Genomic DNA, 15,164 nt, shown 5'->3' with positions numbered 1-15,164 from the left:
GCCCCGCAAAATCGCACGGCTGCCCAATGTTAGGGGCCGCCTTCTATAGTGAACACTCATGTCCCTCACTCATCCCTCCTTCCTCTGCCAACCCCAACACCCCTTTTCCTCCACAGGGTCCATGTCTAACCCCATCACCCCTACCCCGTGGTCCTCAAAACAGTGCTGGATTGCTGGCTGAGACAGCGAATGAATCAGCCTGCCTCTGCTCGGCTCTGCCAGGGCCTTTCTGTGCTGCAATCCCACCCCTCTGATGTAATTTCCGGTGGATGGGAAGTGGCACAGGAAAGGACTTAGCAGGGTCAGGCAAAGACAGCTTATCTTAGTCGTTGTCTCTACTGGTGATCCAGTGCTGTTTTCAGGACCAGGTGGGGAAAGGGTTAGAAAGATACCGGGCCCACAAGGGGGGGGGGGGGATAGGCTTGAAGAGATGCTGGTCCTGTGTAGGGGAGGGGGTTGGATAGATGCTGGGCCAGTGGATGGGGGGGGAGGAGAGGAGATAGATGCTGGAATTGGGGGGGGAGGTCAGAAGGAGGGGGTGAGAGAGAGACCTGGATCAAAGGGGCAGGGGTGATGCTGGAACTGAGGGGGCAATCACAGGGAAAAAGAGAGACATGGAAAGGGAGACATGCTGGACTGAGGGGTGGAGGGGGGAGAGAGAAAGAGACTGTACTGTAGGAGTGCAAGAGGAAGAGAGGAGAAAACCTGGACATGGGGAGGGATAGGGATATAGAGAGGAGATGCTGGACCAAAGGAGGAGAGAGAGCCTCATAGAGGAGGGGGGATGCTGGTCAGAGTAAGATGGGGACACAGGGGAGAGATGACTATGAGGGGAAGATAGGAATACTGAGAGGCCAGATGCTGAACATGGGGGGGGGGGGGGGATAGGGACAGGGACACAGGGGGAGATGCTGGACAGGACAGAGAAGGACACGGGAAAAAATGGGTAGTGGACATAATAGAAAGAAGAAATGTCAAAAGTTCAGGAGACCCTGAAAAGAGAGTTAAGAAAAAAGAGAAAAGTGGAGAAGAGACACTGGGACCAAAGCAATGATTAGACAACAAAAGTAGAAAAAAAGATACATTTTTCCCTGAATTTAATAAGTATAATAAGGTAACTTGTAACTTTGGGAAATGTGCATCTCTGATACCTTCTATTTTAGTTTCTATTTCTGTTACCGTGACAGGTGATCTATATAGGTCTAGAATGTGTTTGCTTTTAGCAGGATTTGTTAACTGGAGGTCTTAAGAGGTTCCCCTCCTCCCCTCCCCAATCCTCACGACCTTGGAAGAAATGACGTTATAGGGAGGACCCATCTTAATTTTTCCGCCTAGGGTCCATTCAGTCCTAGCTATGCCACTACTGTAGAGGTTAGTATTCACAGTCCGTAAGGAGGAGAATGAAGGGTGTTGCAGCTGTTGCTAGAAAAGTGATAAGGTCTGGATATATGCAAACTGGGTTTTGGAGTATGTGTGTTTAGTCCCTGCATTGTTGTTGCAGTGGGTTAGATGGGAGGAAGAAAAGCACCAGGTTTTTGATAACAAAAGCAGTAGTTTCTAACTGAGATGGAAGGTCTATAAAGAAGAAAGCTGTCAGAAGGGGGTGGGGGTAGAGGATAAGAAAACGTCTGTCTATTACATTTGGAAGTTATTGTGGCAGAAATCTAAAATGGACCATAAAAATTTGACCATTAATTTTCATCAGTAGGTGGTCATATAACCACTAAATTTGAGCCATTCAATATGATATACTGTCTATCTCCTTAATCTTTGTTCTACCCTTATCAGGGAGCTATCACACAGTCTCACTTTGCTTGTGTCTCCTGTACTATTTTCCTAGTTCTGTCACAGATAGCTCAAGTACAGCAAGAATTGGGTTTCAAAAGAGGATATGCCACCATCTTTTACTGTCTCACTGTATTTGTAAATAATTGTTTTTTTCTTGCAGCCATCTCTGAATCCTGAGGCTGGAAAACAGAGTAACCAGAAGAAGCCTGCAGGGATCCCATCTGGAGTGTGGGGTAGGTGAAGAGCCTCATTTGTTTATCACCTTTGTACTTCCTGTTATGTATATGAAAGGCTTGGATAATAGCTCATCTGTTGGAGGACAGTTTGTCTGTGAAAGTTTAGACACTTGATAAAGCAAGGAGGTGTAGAGCATCTCTTCTGCTGTACAATATATCTATCTATGTACTAATTAGGAACCATCCAGGATGCCCGGATGTTGATCCAGAGAGGGCAGAAATACATTTTCCTGTCTATAACGTCAGGGAGAAGAGGTTAGTGGTGGTATTGCATTCCAGTTTTCTGATGCCAAGCTGTTCATTTACTTGCCTTTTAGAGATTAACAGCAAATGATTTTCTTTGTGGAAGATAATTCCATGGAGCTTCCCAGTCACACCAGTCTGGACACATGGGATTATGTTCCCTTTCCTACCGGCAGAAGGGGTTAGAAAGTTGAAATTTCCAGTGAAATCACCAGGATATAGGCTTCTACTGTGCTAGAACTTTCCACTATTTCTCTACTTCCAGCAGATGATAAAAGGTGTTCAGGCAGGGCCTAGGCCTAGCTTCTCAGGTCCTTTGGCCTAGTACTGTGTTTGAGCCTAACGGGCTCACGCCTGCCCCTGGTCTATTAGCTAAGTCTAGTTGAGTATGAAGCTACTAGGACTCTGCAGCTCCCAGCCAGCACTTCCTGATGAATTGCGAAAGATTAAGAACTATCTTCAGTTCAGGAAAATGCTTAAGGCATATTTTTTCTCCCAGGCCTTTTGTTAAAATATGATTTAAATTCTATGGACTGATTGTATTTTTGTTGTTTGTGTAGTGTTGAATCTCAAATTTTTTATTGTGAATTTTTCTGTAAACTGCCTAGGACTTAGGTTAATGCAGTCTATAAATTGTGGTATAAATAAATAAACTTTCTGAAGTTCTGAGAGGACATTTCTCCAGGTGAGTGAACATTATTTTGCTCTGTGTTTTCTAACTTAAAGATTGGGGTTTAAAAGAGTCACCTATAACATTTGCCACTTCTTTTGACTTTCTGCAATCTATTCTTCAGAATTATACACAGATTGATGACTAGCACTGTTCCCATTCCTCACAAAAATTAAAAATGTTATTACTCCATCATATCCCACAGAAGGTAGAAATGGTGGGATATATGAGCCTAAAGAAGTAGCACAGCAATAGCAGGAAGAGGTGGCAGGAGACCGTTGACAAACTTGGAGGGAGGGGGGAGAAGGGACATATAGAGACGTATTTTCAAAGCACTTAGACTTACAAAGTTCTTTAGTAACCTATGGAACTTTGTAAATCTAAATGCTTTGAAAATGAGCCCAGTTGTCACACAAACTGTGTTTCTTGGTTTGGCTTCCTAGGCAAACATATATTTGTGGGCCTTCCTAATCAGGAACCCCATCCCCCACCATCATTTCATCTCTCCAGAAGTAGCATCAAAAAGTACACAGCCTAGCTGTGGGCATAATAACATTATAGATTTTGAGTGAGCATGGGAACTATGCAAGCACATGCTTAATAGTTAGAGCTCAACAGCTGCCAAGTTACCCAGTTCCAGGAGGGAAATTCTGAGCCAGTCCTGAATTTCTGCAACCCTATCCTAGTGCATTATGGGACCTGAAGTGCTGTGATTTCAGTGGTGGTATCAGGGACTACAAATAGAGCACTGAATTGGGATATAAGTTCAAAAATAGGACTGACCAAAAAGTCTCCCTCCTGGAGCTGGGTAACTCGGCAGCAGTGGGCTGAAACCAGGGAAGCTGTGACAGAATGAAAGTATGTTTACAGAAATTAGGAAAGCTGGCAAATTGGGCAACATTATAATAATGGGTGATTTCAATTACCGTTAACGTAAAGGAATGGTAGAATACAATCAACTATCTTACAACAAAATTCCACTTAATGTAACCCAGTATTGGAGGTGCACAGTCACTAGTATTCATGAAATGTGGAGAAAAAAAGACTTCAGAAACCATGGAGAATACTCATATGCAGGAAAAAACCTGCAGTGGAGTTTTTTTTTTGTGAAGACTAGTGATTGAAGAAGAGGAGTACTCTTTATTTGAAAGGTTTTTTCCTGCATAGGAGTATTCTCTATGGTTTCTGAAGTCTTTTTTTCTCCACATTTAATGAATACTAGTGACTGTGCACCTCCAATACTGGGTTACATTTAGTGGAATTTTGTTGTAAGATAGTTGATTTCAATTACCCCAATATTGACTAAATAAATGCATCAGGGAGCAACTGGTCCAGGAACTGACGAGAGAGGAAGCTATTTTGGATCTAATCTTTAGTGAAACGCGAGGCATAGTACAAGAGGTAACGGTGTAGGATCCACTGGAAAACAGTGATCATAGCATGGTCAAATTTGAGCTGATATCTGGAGTGAAGCCACTAAGGAAATGTACTGTAGCAGCTTTTAATTTTCGAAAAGGTGATTATGACAAAATGAGGAAAATGGTTAAATAGAAGCTGAAAGATTCTGCCGCAAAAGGTTAAGACTCTGAATCAAGCATGGATGTTGTTTAAAAATACCATCATGGAAGCCCAGACTAGATGTATTCCACATATTGACAAAGGTGGAAAAAAGAGCAAAACCACAGCCAGTGTGGTTAAAAGGTGACGTGAAAGAGACTATTCTCCGAGGATAAGCAGGCTGCTTGTTCTCACGATTGGGCCGTCGTCTGCGATGGCCCAAGAGACCGGCAAAATCTCTAAAGCAAAACAAAAAACTCTCTAGAACGCTCCAGCGTGCGGGCAGAGCGCACCACGCATGCACGAATGGCTTCCTGCCCGCGGTAATAGCATGACATTGTCAGTTTCTTTTCATCCGCTTCTGAAGTGACACTGTTCAGCTGTGTTCCTTTTGGCCCAGGAGACTTTTTGCGCGTTACCGCTTCCTTGTTCTTCTTTTTCTTCTCGTTTTTTTTTCGACAAAATTAAAAAAAAAAAAAAGTTTATTTTCCCTTTATTTTCTTTAGTTTTTCATTTTCTTTAGTTTTTCTCACTAAAGTTTTTTTCCTTTTTCGCTGCGGCCTGCTTTTAGGCTGCTCGGACAGGTTTTGTTTTCCTTTTTTATACCTTTTTAATTGGCACAATCGTGTCCTTTAATTTCGCAGCCGCCGTTTTTCCGTTCATGTCATCGAGGACACCCAGTGGCTTCAAGCGTTGTACTCGGTGCAACCAGACCACCTTGGGTACCGACCCCCACGCATGCATGGTGTTTCCAGTGCCTTGGGCCCGATCATCTGCCAACGTAAGCTGTGTCCTTTAATGAAAAAACGGATCCAAGTGTCTCGGGTGGCTCAACGAGAGAAACTTTTTGCGGATCAGTCCGGTCCTTCGACGTCGGATCGGCATCGGTACCGAGGTCGGCGGCGTCAACGTCAAGAGAAGCATCGACTTCGAGAGTGCAGGTAATGGCTGCTGAACGACCATATCGCACTGGGAGCAGCGAGGCATAGAGCAAGTCACTTAACCCTCCATTGCCTCAGGTAGGAGCTTAGATTGTGAGCCCTCCTGGGACAGAGAAATATCCAGAGTACCTGAATGTAACTCACCTTGAGCTACTACTGAAAAAGGTGTGAGCAAAATCTAAATAAATAAAATGCAGTTGGCCTCTGCAGCCTCTTTTGACAGCTTGCAGTGCTGCTGAGCTCTTCAGCTGGAGTTATAGCTGAGCTGTGCAGTTTTAAGATATAACTAATTCCTGTGGCCAGAAGCTCAGCAGTCCTCTATAGTTGATATTCTGCAGACCTCTTCATCTTTAGAGCATAGCTGACTCCTCTAGGTTTTCAGTGTAATTAGCCAGAGCAGAATAATTATCCCCTGCTTCCTGCAGTTCCATACTGCAGCTGTTCTCTGTACCTGGTGCTGCACTTGACTTCTGTTTCTTCAACTTCTCTTGTCTCTACACTTTAGTCTTCAAATAATCTTTGAGTTTTTGATCTGCTATTTTTCAGCCTTAGACTCTTGGATGTCACACAGGTAGCATCTCTTGCTAGAGGACTTCTCTTCAAGTCTGTTACCAGGGTTCACAGTTCTATGTTCCAGGTATTGTATTCCATAGTCATGGTATTTGCTTCAACCTTCTACTGATTGTAGTTTAATTCAGCTTGTATTTGGGGTTTTCTGGACCTTAAGTAGACCTTTTGGCTTTAGTATATTTGCTCCCACCTTAATTGTGAACTTCTTTGCTACATCCTACAAGTTCTAGACTGATCTATTGGGACTAAAGGAAAGAAAATTATCAGCTAAGGCATAATTTTTCCTTTCACAGGCTGGATTTCCTTTTAAGAGATCAACAGAAGGCTTATTTTGTGATGTTTCTGTACAGGAGCTTTCTGGAACACATAGTGTGGGTTATTTATAAGTACTTGTTAGTTTCCTCTCTTGAAAGCTGCCATACTCCATTTTCCATATTATGGGAGTAGGAATGGATTTCTAAGTAGACATGGTAGAAGCAAGCTTCAGAGACTACTGTATCATCAGAGAGGGTAACCTAACCTTCCCTCCCCACCAAGAATTTGGGGGGAAGAGACAGTTGTGAGTGTAGATTTACATCTACTTACATATGTCATCTCACTATTGGTTGTAAACCAAGATCAGACTAAAAAATAAATAGACTTTTTACTTTAAGCTAATTATTCATGTTGGTATTCCTCCTTTATATAACAATATCTTGGGAATTTTACTTTTTTAGTATATGCCAGGGCCACCGAAAGACAAAGCCAGTCCCTGGGCAAACAATCTTATGGACCCCCTGCACACCACACCCCCATATCATAAGTCAAAAGTAAAATTTTCATAATACCCATAATTTAACATATTGTAATAATTATATAGAATAAATAGACAGGTTACTGACATACTTATGTAAAGATAGGCTGTGGTTGTATTTTAGTGGAGGAATGCTTTGCAAGCTTTTTTGTTGAAAAGTTATATTCCCTATTTACCTCAAGTCCTCAAAGATGGAAAATATTTATGAAAAACATCAACGGTTCATTGGATAGAATGTCAGACACCTGTTGGTCTGCACCGGTTGAAAGCATACATCCTATAATCTGACAGGTATTTTTTAAAGAACTTGAAGAAATGGAAAATCTAAACATCAGACCTGAGATCGTATTAGAAATTGATGAACTACAGACACATCTGAAATCATTTCAATGTGTCCTTATGTGCTGTCTCTGGCTTAAGGATTTGACGGAAATGCATTACCACAGCAGTGTTGCAAGCAAAGAAATGTTCATTAGAAATTGAAATAAATATTCAGAACTTAGTATCAAACTTGAAAGTTATTAGAGAAAATTGGAGTGCCGTTTTGAAAGAAAGTAAACTGGATGCTGAAAATGTAGGTTTTGACACGGAATTTCCACAATTAGAATTAGGAAAAGAAAAAGAATGGCCAGAGAGGCTCAACAAGAAAAAGTTTTCGGAGCCCAATCTGAATCAAAATCAGCATCGCCGTCAGGCGTTGCATCGGGAGCATCGGTCTGCATGACTTCTACACCTGCTGACACTGGGAGCAGTTGTGCATCGAGTGGGTCTCTACCTGCCTCAATGTCGACCTCTGTGCAGGGGCCATGAGTGGAGTGTACAATGGTGCTAAAGCTCACACATTAAGAATAAATCAGTTTGCTGGGTTTTCATCCTGTGCTTGCCACAGTCTAAATTTGTGTGTCCGTGCAGCAGAAAGCAGTATTTAGGTTGACACATTTTTTGGAGTTGTTTTTTGTTGACAAATATTTCTATAACAGTGTCAGAAGTTGATGCATCTTCCTAATTGATCCTCAATGGCAAGCAAATCCTAAACTGCTGAGTCTCTGCTGCCCAATTGTTGATCAAAGCACGCCTTTTAACTCTTTTCAACGTGCTGCATGATTGTTCAGCTTGAACCACAGATACTGATAGAGTACAAAATATGAGTAAAGTACATAAGTATTGCCTTACTGGGACAGGCCAAAGGTCCATCAAGCCCAACATTCTGTTTCCAACAATGGCCAATCCAGGTCACAAATACCTGGCAAGATCCCAAAAAAGTACAAAACATTTTATGCTGCTTATCGGTTGCTGGGGATTCCCCACTTGTGAGAATTATCTGCTTGTCTTTGAAGAAAGTGAAGATACTTACCTACAGTAGGTATTCTCTGAAGACAGCAGGCATTATATTCTCACAATCCCTCCCACCTCCCCTTGGAGTTGTTTCCTGTTTTTTAAATTTTTTTATGCTGTAATATTGTACTGCGGGTACCGCACATGTGCAGTGGAGCGTGACTCACATTCCACAAAACTCTTGCAAGCTTGGAATAAGCTCTAGACTGGGCAATGGTGGTGCATTACCCACTTGTGAGAATAGAAGGCCTGCTGTCCTCGGAAAATACCTGCTATGGGTAAGGATCTTTGCTTTGTAAGAGGTTTTGCATTAAAGATATTCGTATCAATGCTTATATTCAGTGAAATAGCAGGTTGAGCTTGTCCCTCATCTGCTGGACTTTGTAACTCATTTTCAAATGACATGAATCTGTTTCTTCTCTTACCGGTACTGTTGTTGATGTTCTTGCCATGTGAGTATCGTCTTGAACCTTCTTTATTGCAATTGAAAATCCTAAACTCTGAAGAGACTGCTGACCCTTTTTAGCTGCTTGATCATGTCTTATCTTCTCTTGACGTTTTTCGGATCCTGATTTATGACGTTAGCTCATGTTGATATTGACAGGACCATCTTTTGGCTAAACTGGGAGAGAAATAGAAGGCGGCATATTGAGAGCTGTGCATAGTTTTACTGTTTTTTGTTTTTTTAGTTGACATTCCCTAGTGTAGCTTTCTGAAGCCTCATAGACTCTGAAAACTAAGGCTGGATCTGGACTACAGGACTATTTTTTTAAAATTAGAGCTGTTATTTAATTAGATTCTCCCCATGTCCCTACTGAGGCACCTTTCCCCCACTCTGTTCCTCTATAACCAACTGTCCACACACTAGGGTTAAGAGTAACACATTACATATTATAAAACATAATGCTAGTCGTTGGGTTTGTATTATAAAATAACTGATACACAATTTCTTTGCCTGCTCTTTATTGGTAATCAATCAAATGGCTTACTGATTTCTATAGCGCTACTAGACGTATTCAGCACTATACACATTATATTGGTTGCAAAAGAGGCAGCCACACACACAAAAAAAACAGGTCATTGTGATGAATTTCCTGTTGGATCTCCAAGATTGCAAAACGTTAGGATATAATACCATTGATTGGAATCCATTTCAGTTTTGCTTGTTCAGAGCTTCAACTGAAGGGTCATTGGTATAATACCTGTAATCTATAACCTTGAGTTGAAGCTTTGAACAAGCAAAACTGATGCAGATTCAGATCAGTGGTATTTCCTAATTCTTGCATCATGTTTAATTGAGAACAGGGTTTAAATATTACATTCCATACCATTTCCAAACAAAATTGCAGTTGCACTCTGTGAAATTCTCCATGCTGCCCGCCTGGCCCCCACATCTCGATTCCTTAATCCTTACCCAGCCAGTCTGGACTTCAGAATATGCTGAATGAATATACACGAAACAGGTTAGCATATAAGCAAATCTATCTGATGTGTGTTCATTATAGAAAACTCAAATAGCTCAGTGTGTCCGAAGAACTGGATCCAGCAAGTTTTCCTATTTAAATTCATATCACCACCAAACACATTTCATAATCCAGTCATCTTGGCTACTAATTTCCCATTGGCAGCAGTATCCCAGTTCCAGTGAGGCACAGATGCCTTCTGCTGAAACTTCAGCTCAGACACCGTATCAGAAATGGGGAAATCTGATCTATATAGAAACAAAGATTTGTTCCCTTCTGGCAAAAGGGAAATCATACAGGAGCCCCCTGTATTTTGTTCCATTGAGAGCAGCATATGAGCTGAAGAATCCCAGGTTCCAATTAGCCATGTACTCAACAGTAAAAAAGAAAATCCCAGTCAGCCATCAGTCAGTCAGCCTCCAGCCAAAGTAATTTAATCTGTCAAATATGACCATACCTCAGCGTTTGCAGTGCTCCCTCTCAGACTGGTTGTCTGTCTTCTCTCCTGCTGCACTCGCACTGTGTGCAGGTGGGGACCCAGGTTATCGCATTACCTCTGAATCTCTGACGCCACAGATTCTTCCTGCTGCGGTGCCAGTGGAAACGGGAAGTAGTCACAGGAGGAAGCGGGACGAGCAAGGCAAGAAGAAGGACCTGCGGTGACAGAGAAGACAACGCATTAATGCGATAACCTCCGAGCAGGAGACTAGTGAATGCAGCTGCCTTCTGCCTGCCTGTGCCACCTCCAGGAAACCTTGCTGACATGGCATTAGCACTGGGCTCCTCTTGGAGACTGGGCCCGGGGAATCTTCCCTCACCCCCTACTCTTGTAGAATAGTAATCTGAAAAGTGAATTACATGAAATACTGTAATAACTGCTTGAAAAAGTCCTGATGTAAGTAAAGATAAGGAGAAATAGGTTATGGTTGTTATGCTAAAACTTGTAGATAATCACCTTGCTTAAAAGTATATCTCTAAGCCAGGGCCACTGAGAGACTGAGCGTGGCCAGACTTTAAAATTTTTTTTGGGGGGGGGAGGGGGCATAGGCCAAAGTGAGGAGGGCACATTTTGCCCTGCCCCCGCCGCAACTTCACATACCTTGGCTGGAAGGAATCTCCAAGCCCTGCCAGCAGAAGCCTTCCTCCAGTGTTGTTCTCCAATGCATTTCCTCCCTACGGCTGCTTTTCCCCTCACATCGCGCATTCTCAATTTCATCAAAACCAAGTATGCGTGATGTGAGGGGAAAAGCAGCCGCAGGGCAGGCAATGCGACAGAACAGTGCTGGAGAAAGGCTTCTGCTGGTGGGACTTGGGGACCCCCACCAGCCAAACCAGAGGCCCCGAAGCCCTGTGTCTGCTCCTCCCCAGCTTCTAAGGGGGGCCTGGCACCAGTGTCAGGACGCGATCACCCGGGTTGCGTCAGGAGCATGAGAGAGACAGACCCCGACGCTGGGCCCCCCTTGGAGGCCAGGCCCGGGAGAGTCTTGCCCCCCCCCCCCCCCCCGTCTCAGCGGCCCTGCCCTAAGAAGCTTGTTTATTACTATTGCCAAGTTCTTTTATGAATCCAGTGTCTGTCCAATAAAGTATCCTGCCACAAGTTCTTTTCTGAAATGACACAGAATAAGATGTTCACTGTTTGATAATCTTTTTTCCTTATAATGTTATGCTATCTATTATCCCTTTTGAATTGATCCACTGAAATGCTGTAGTTTCACATACTTGCTCCAGTTGCAAAGATATTTTGGATAAATGGTTTTCCTGAGCTCAGGTGAAGGTAAAATTATAACATTTCATTTCACACTTTTTTTTAATGAAACCCTCCACAAAATTCATTTGGCCTTAGATGTTGCAAACACATTGACAGTGCATGTTTCATAGATAAAATGAACATACGGGTCCGTCCTTCATCTGAAAAGTCCATGACTTCATACTGTATTTTAGTCGTGACATTCTGTCACCTTCTCGGACCTTGGCTGTGTTCTCTATATTAGTTATTTTATTTCTTGTGGTTATAGAGAGGAATAATTTGACTTCTGTTGCATTGTGAGCAATTTCAGTTTTCATACTGTGTTTAATTAGGGGCACCAATTTTTTTTTTTTTTTTTAAGCTACAAAACTTATATAATACAGCCCTCACTGTTCGGTGCAGCTAATTCAGCACAAAGCTCAAATAAATGACTCAGATTGCTCTACTGAGGTACTCTTGATGTTGCATATTTTGCTGCCAGCAGGATCGTGGCTGAAGTCCTTTACCTTAGGGTTTAATGCCATCTTTCCTTTGTTTTTTTCCCCTTTGGGGTTTGTGGGGACAGAGAACCCACCAAGTGCCAAGCAACCTACCAAGATGCTGGTCATCAAAAAGATTTCAAAGGAGGATCCTTCTGCCTTTTCAGCTGCATTTGCTTCTCCAATACCTCATTTCTCAAATGGCAGCACAAAGATCACAACAGTATGCCCCATTGTGTACAAGAATCTGGTTCCTAAACCTGCGTCTCCAGCTTCCAAGGTACCTAGTGCATTTTTCAGCTGGGTGGGTTTGGGGGATGGTGGAGTTGTCCCAATTGTTACCGTCTTCATGCTTTGGTGCTTCTTATTCAGTGGATAAATTAAATCTGAAGGAAGCAGTACTTTTTGTACAAATGAAACCAAGTACTTTAAAAATAGAGCTCCAGTAGGATTGGGGGAGGATGGGAAATGTACTAGAATCTGGTCAGCTTCTCCTATTTTTCATGAACATCTCATAGACTACCTGAAAAAGAAAAAAATGTTTTGTACATTGACTTCTTGAACACCCTGGGGCTCATTTTCAAAGCACTTGGACACACAATGTTCCGTAGGGTACTATGGTGCTCATTTTGCTGTGCATTTGTGGTGACATTGGCTGTGAACGCTCTTGTTTTCTCACATCAGTTTTTAGGTGCGTTTTCTCCGGACTTTGTAGAGTGCTCAGAAATCTAATGCTAACACACTATAGGGACTTTTGAGGCAGGCCTCTGTGGCCGAAACACGATTCGTGTCGAGTCCACTCCATTTTGTGAATAAAACTTCTGAAATGAATTCACACAGTCCGTTGGACATTTTTTTCATCATCTTTGTTGTCACCTTCGCTTGTTTGCCTGCTTGTTTTGACCTGCGTAAGGGTCCTTTTTCCGAGGACAAGCAGGCTGCTTGTTCTCACTGATGGGTGACGTCCACGGCAGCCCCTCCAATCGGAACACTTTACTAGCAAAGGCCTTTGCTAGTCCTCGCGCGCCGATGCGCACCACGCATGCGCGGCCGTCTTCCCGCCCGAACCGGCTCGTGTTCGTCAGTCTTCTTTTGTCCGTGCTCGGTATGGTCGTGTTTGCACTGTTCGCGCCCCTTAAGTTGATCCTCGCGCGTCTTTTTGACTTTTCGCTACTTAAAAAAAAAAAAAAAAAGGGAATTTCGGAGAAAGGCCTTTTCGGTCTTTTTCCCTTTTCCGTATTTCCAGTTTTTGCCCCGTTAAGTTTCCTTTTGTTTTCGGGGTAGGCCCTTTTGAGGCCTCGGTTTGAGTTTTTTCTCTCCCTCTTTTTGGTGCCTTACCGCAATTACGAGTTTTGACTTCGCCGGCGTGATTTTTCCGCCCATGTCATCGAAGTCTCCCAGCGGCTTCAAGAAGTGCACCCAGTGCGCCCGGGTAATCTCGCTCACTGATAGGCACGCGTCGTGTCTTCAGTGTCTGGGGGCTGGGCACCGCCCGCAGGCCTGTAGTCTTTGCGCCCTTTTACAGAAAAGGACTCAGGTAGCGAGATTGGCCCAGTGGAACGTGTTGTTCTCGGGCTCTTCGTCGACAACAGCACCGGGAGTATCGAGTGCATCGACGTCGTCAGCATCAAGACCTCCAACCTCGGCATCGACGGTATCGAGGCATCGACCCTCTGCATCGTCGGTACCGAGACATCGGAAGGCTGCGTCGGCGTCGGTGGTACCGGGACCTCCACTAGTGCTGAAGTCGTCGGACGGTGGTGCTTCGACTGGAGTGCAGGTGAGGGCTGTCCATTCCCCTGCTGGTGGCGGTGATCCTTCGGGTGGGGCTCCCCCTACCCTGAGGGCTCCTGCGGTACAGCCCCCCCCCCCCCCCCCGAGACCGACCTTCTTCGGCCTCGGCCCCGAGGAAGCGACGGTTGGATTCTACGTCCTCCTCGTCGGTACTGGGAAGTTCCGGTGACAAGCATCGACACCGGTCTCCTTCCCGCATCGGTACCGAGATCTCTGGGTCGCCGAGGGAGTCGGCACCCAGTAGGCATCGGCACCGGGAGGACCGCTCACCCTCTGTTCAGGAGGTGTCGATGCGCTCCACCTTGGACAGCCAGGAACAGCCTCCATGCCCGGAACAGACTCTGACTTCGACGCCTGCATCGGATTCCATGTCTTTCTCCACAGCCGCCCTGCACGAGAGTCTCCGGGCCGTTCTTCCAGAGATCCTGGGAGAGCTGTTGCGCCCTTCCCCTCCGGTACCAGGGGTGCTTGCGCCACCGGTACCGTCGAGTGAGGCGCCGGCTGGCCCCTTGCCCGAGGTGAGGTCTCCGACTGCGGCCGCCTCCCAGGAAGGCTCCCCGACGACGTCGGCGGAGGGAGCTTCGCCGGTGCGGGCAAGGGAGTCTACCTCTCGACGCTCACACCGTGGCTGTGTTTCCACGGAGTCGAGCCGGGCACAGCTTCAGACACAGGTTCATGAACTTGTGTCTGATACCGATGGTGAGGCCTCGTGGGAGGCGGAGGAGGACATCAGATATTTCTCTGACGAGTCTGATGGCCTTTCTTCCGATCCCACTCCCTCCCCTGAAAGGCAGCTTTCTCCTCCCGAGAGTCTGTCTTTTGCGGCCTTTGTCCGGGAGATGTCTACGGCCATCCCCTTCCCGGTGGTTGTGGAGGACGAGCCCAGGGCTGAAATGTTTGAGCTCCTGGGCTATCCTTCTCCACCTAAGGAAGCGTCCACAGTACCCATGCATCATGTCCTAAAAAAGACATTGCTGGCGAACTGGACCAAGCCTCTAAGTAATCCCCACATTCCCAAGAAGATCGAGTCCCAGTACCGGATCCATGGGGACCCAGAGCTGATGCGCACTCAGTTGCCTCACGACTCTGGAGTTGTGGATCTGGCCCTAAAGAAGGCTAAGAGTTCTAGGGAGCATGCTTCGGCGCCCCCGGGCAAAGACTCTAGAACCTTAGACTCCTTTGGGAGGAAGGCCTACCATTCCTCTATGCTCGTGGCCAAAATCCAGTCTTACCAGCTCTACACGAGCATACACATGCAGAACAATGTGCGGCAGTTGGCGGGCTTGGTGGACAAGCTCCCTCCTGAGCAAGCCAAGCCATTTCAGGAGGTGGTCAGGCAGCTGAAGGCGTGCAGAAAATTCCTGGCCAGAGGGGTATATGATACTTTTGATGTTGCGTCCAGGGCCGCTGCTCAAGGTGTGGTGATGCGCAGACTCTCATGGCTGCGTGCCTCCGACCTGGAGAATAGGATCCAGCTGCGGATTGCGGACTCGCCTTGCCGTGCGGACAATATTTTTGGAGAAAAAGTCGAACAGGTGGTAGAGCAGC

At 45.1% G+C, this 15,164-nt stretch overlaps 1 protein-coding gene across 1 annotated transcript in view; it reads left to right on the top strand.

Annotated features, from left to right (window-relative positions):
- Window positions 1–15,164, top strand: part of GPBP1L1 (GC-rich promoter binding protein 1 like 1) — a 115,850-nt gene that overhangs the window by 56,676 nt on the left and 44,010 nt on the right. The window contains exons 6-7 of the mRNA XM_030205717.1: window positions 1,949–2,021; window positions 11,909–12,102. Coding sequence (XP_030061577.1) covers window positions 1,949–2,021; window positions 11,909–12,102 — 267 coding nt within the window. The remainder of the gene's footprint in view (window positions 1–1,948; window positions 2,022–11,908; window positions 12,103–15,164) is intronic.

This window comes from Microcaecilia unicolor, chromosome 6, assembly GCF_901765095.1.
Source record: "Microcaecilia unicolor chromosome 6, aMicUni1.1, whole genome shotgun sequence".
In the NCBI taxonomy this organism is placed as follows: Eukaryota; Metazoa; Chordata; class Amphibia; order Gymnophiona; family Siphonopidae; genus Microcaecilia; species Microcaecilia unicolor.
The sequence above is the reverse complement of the archived record's forward strand: the minus strand, read 5'-3'. Positions and strand labels throughout refer to the sequence as shown.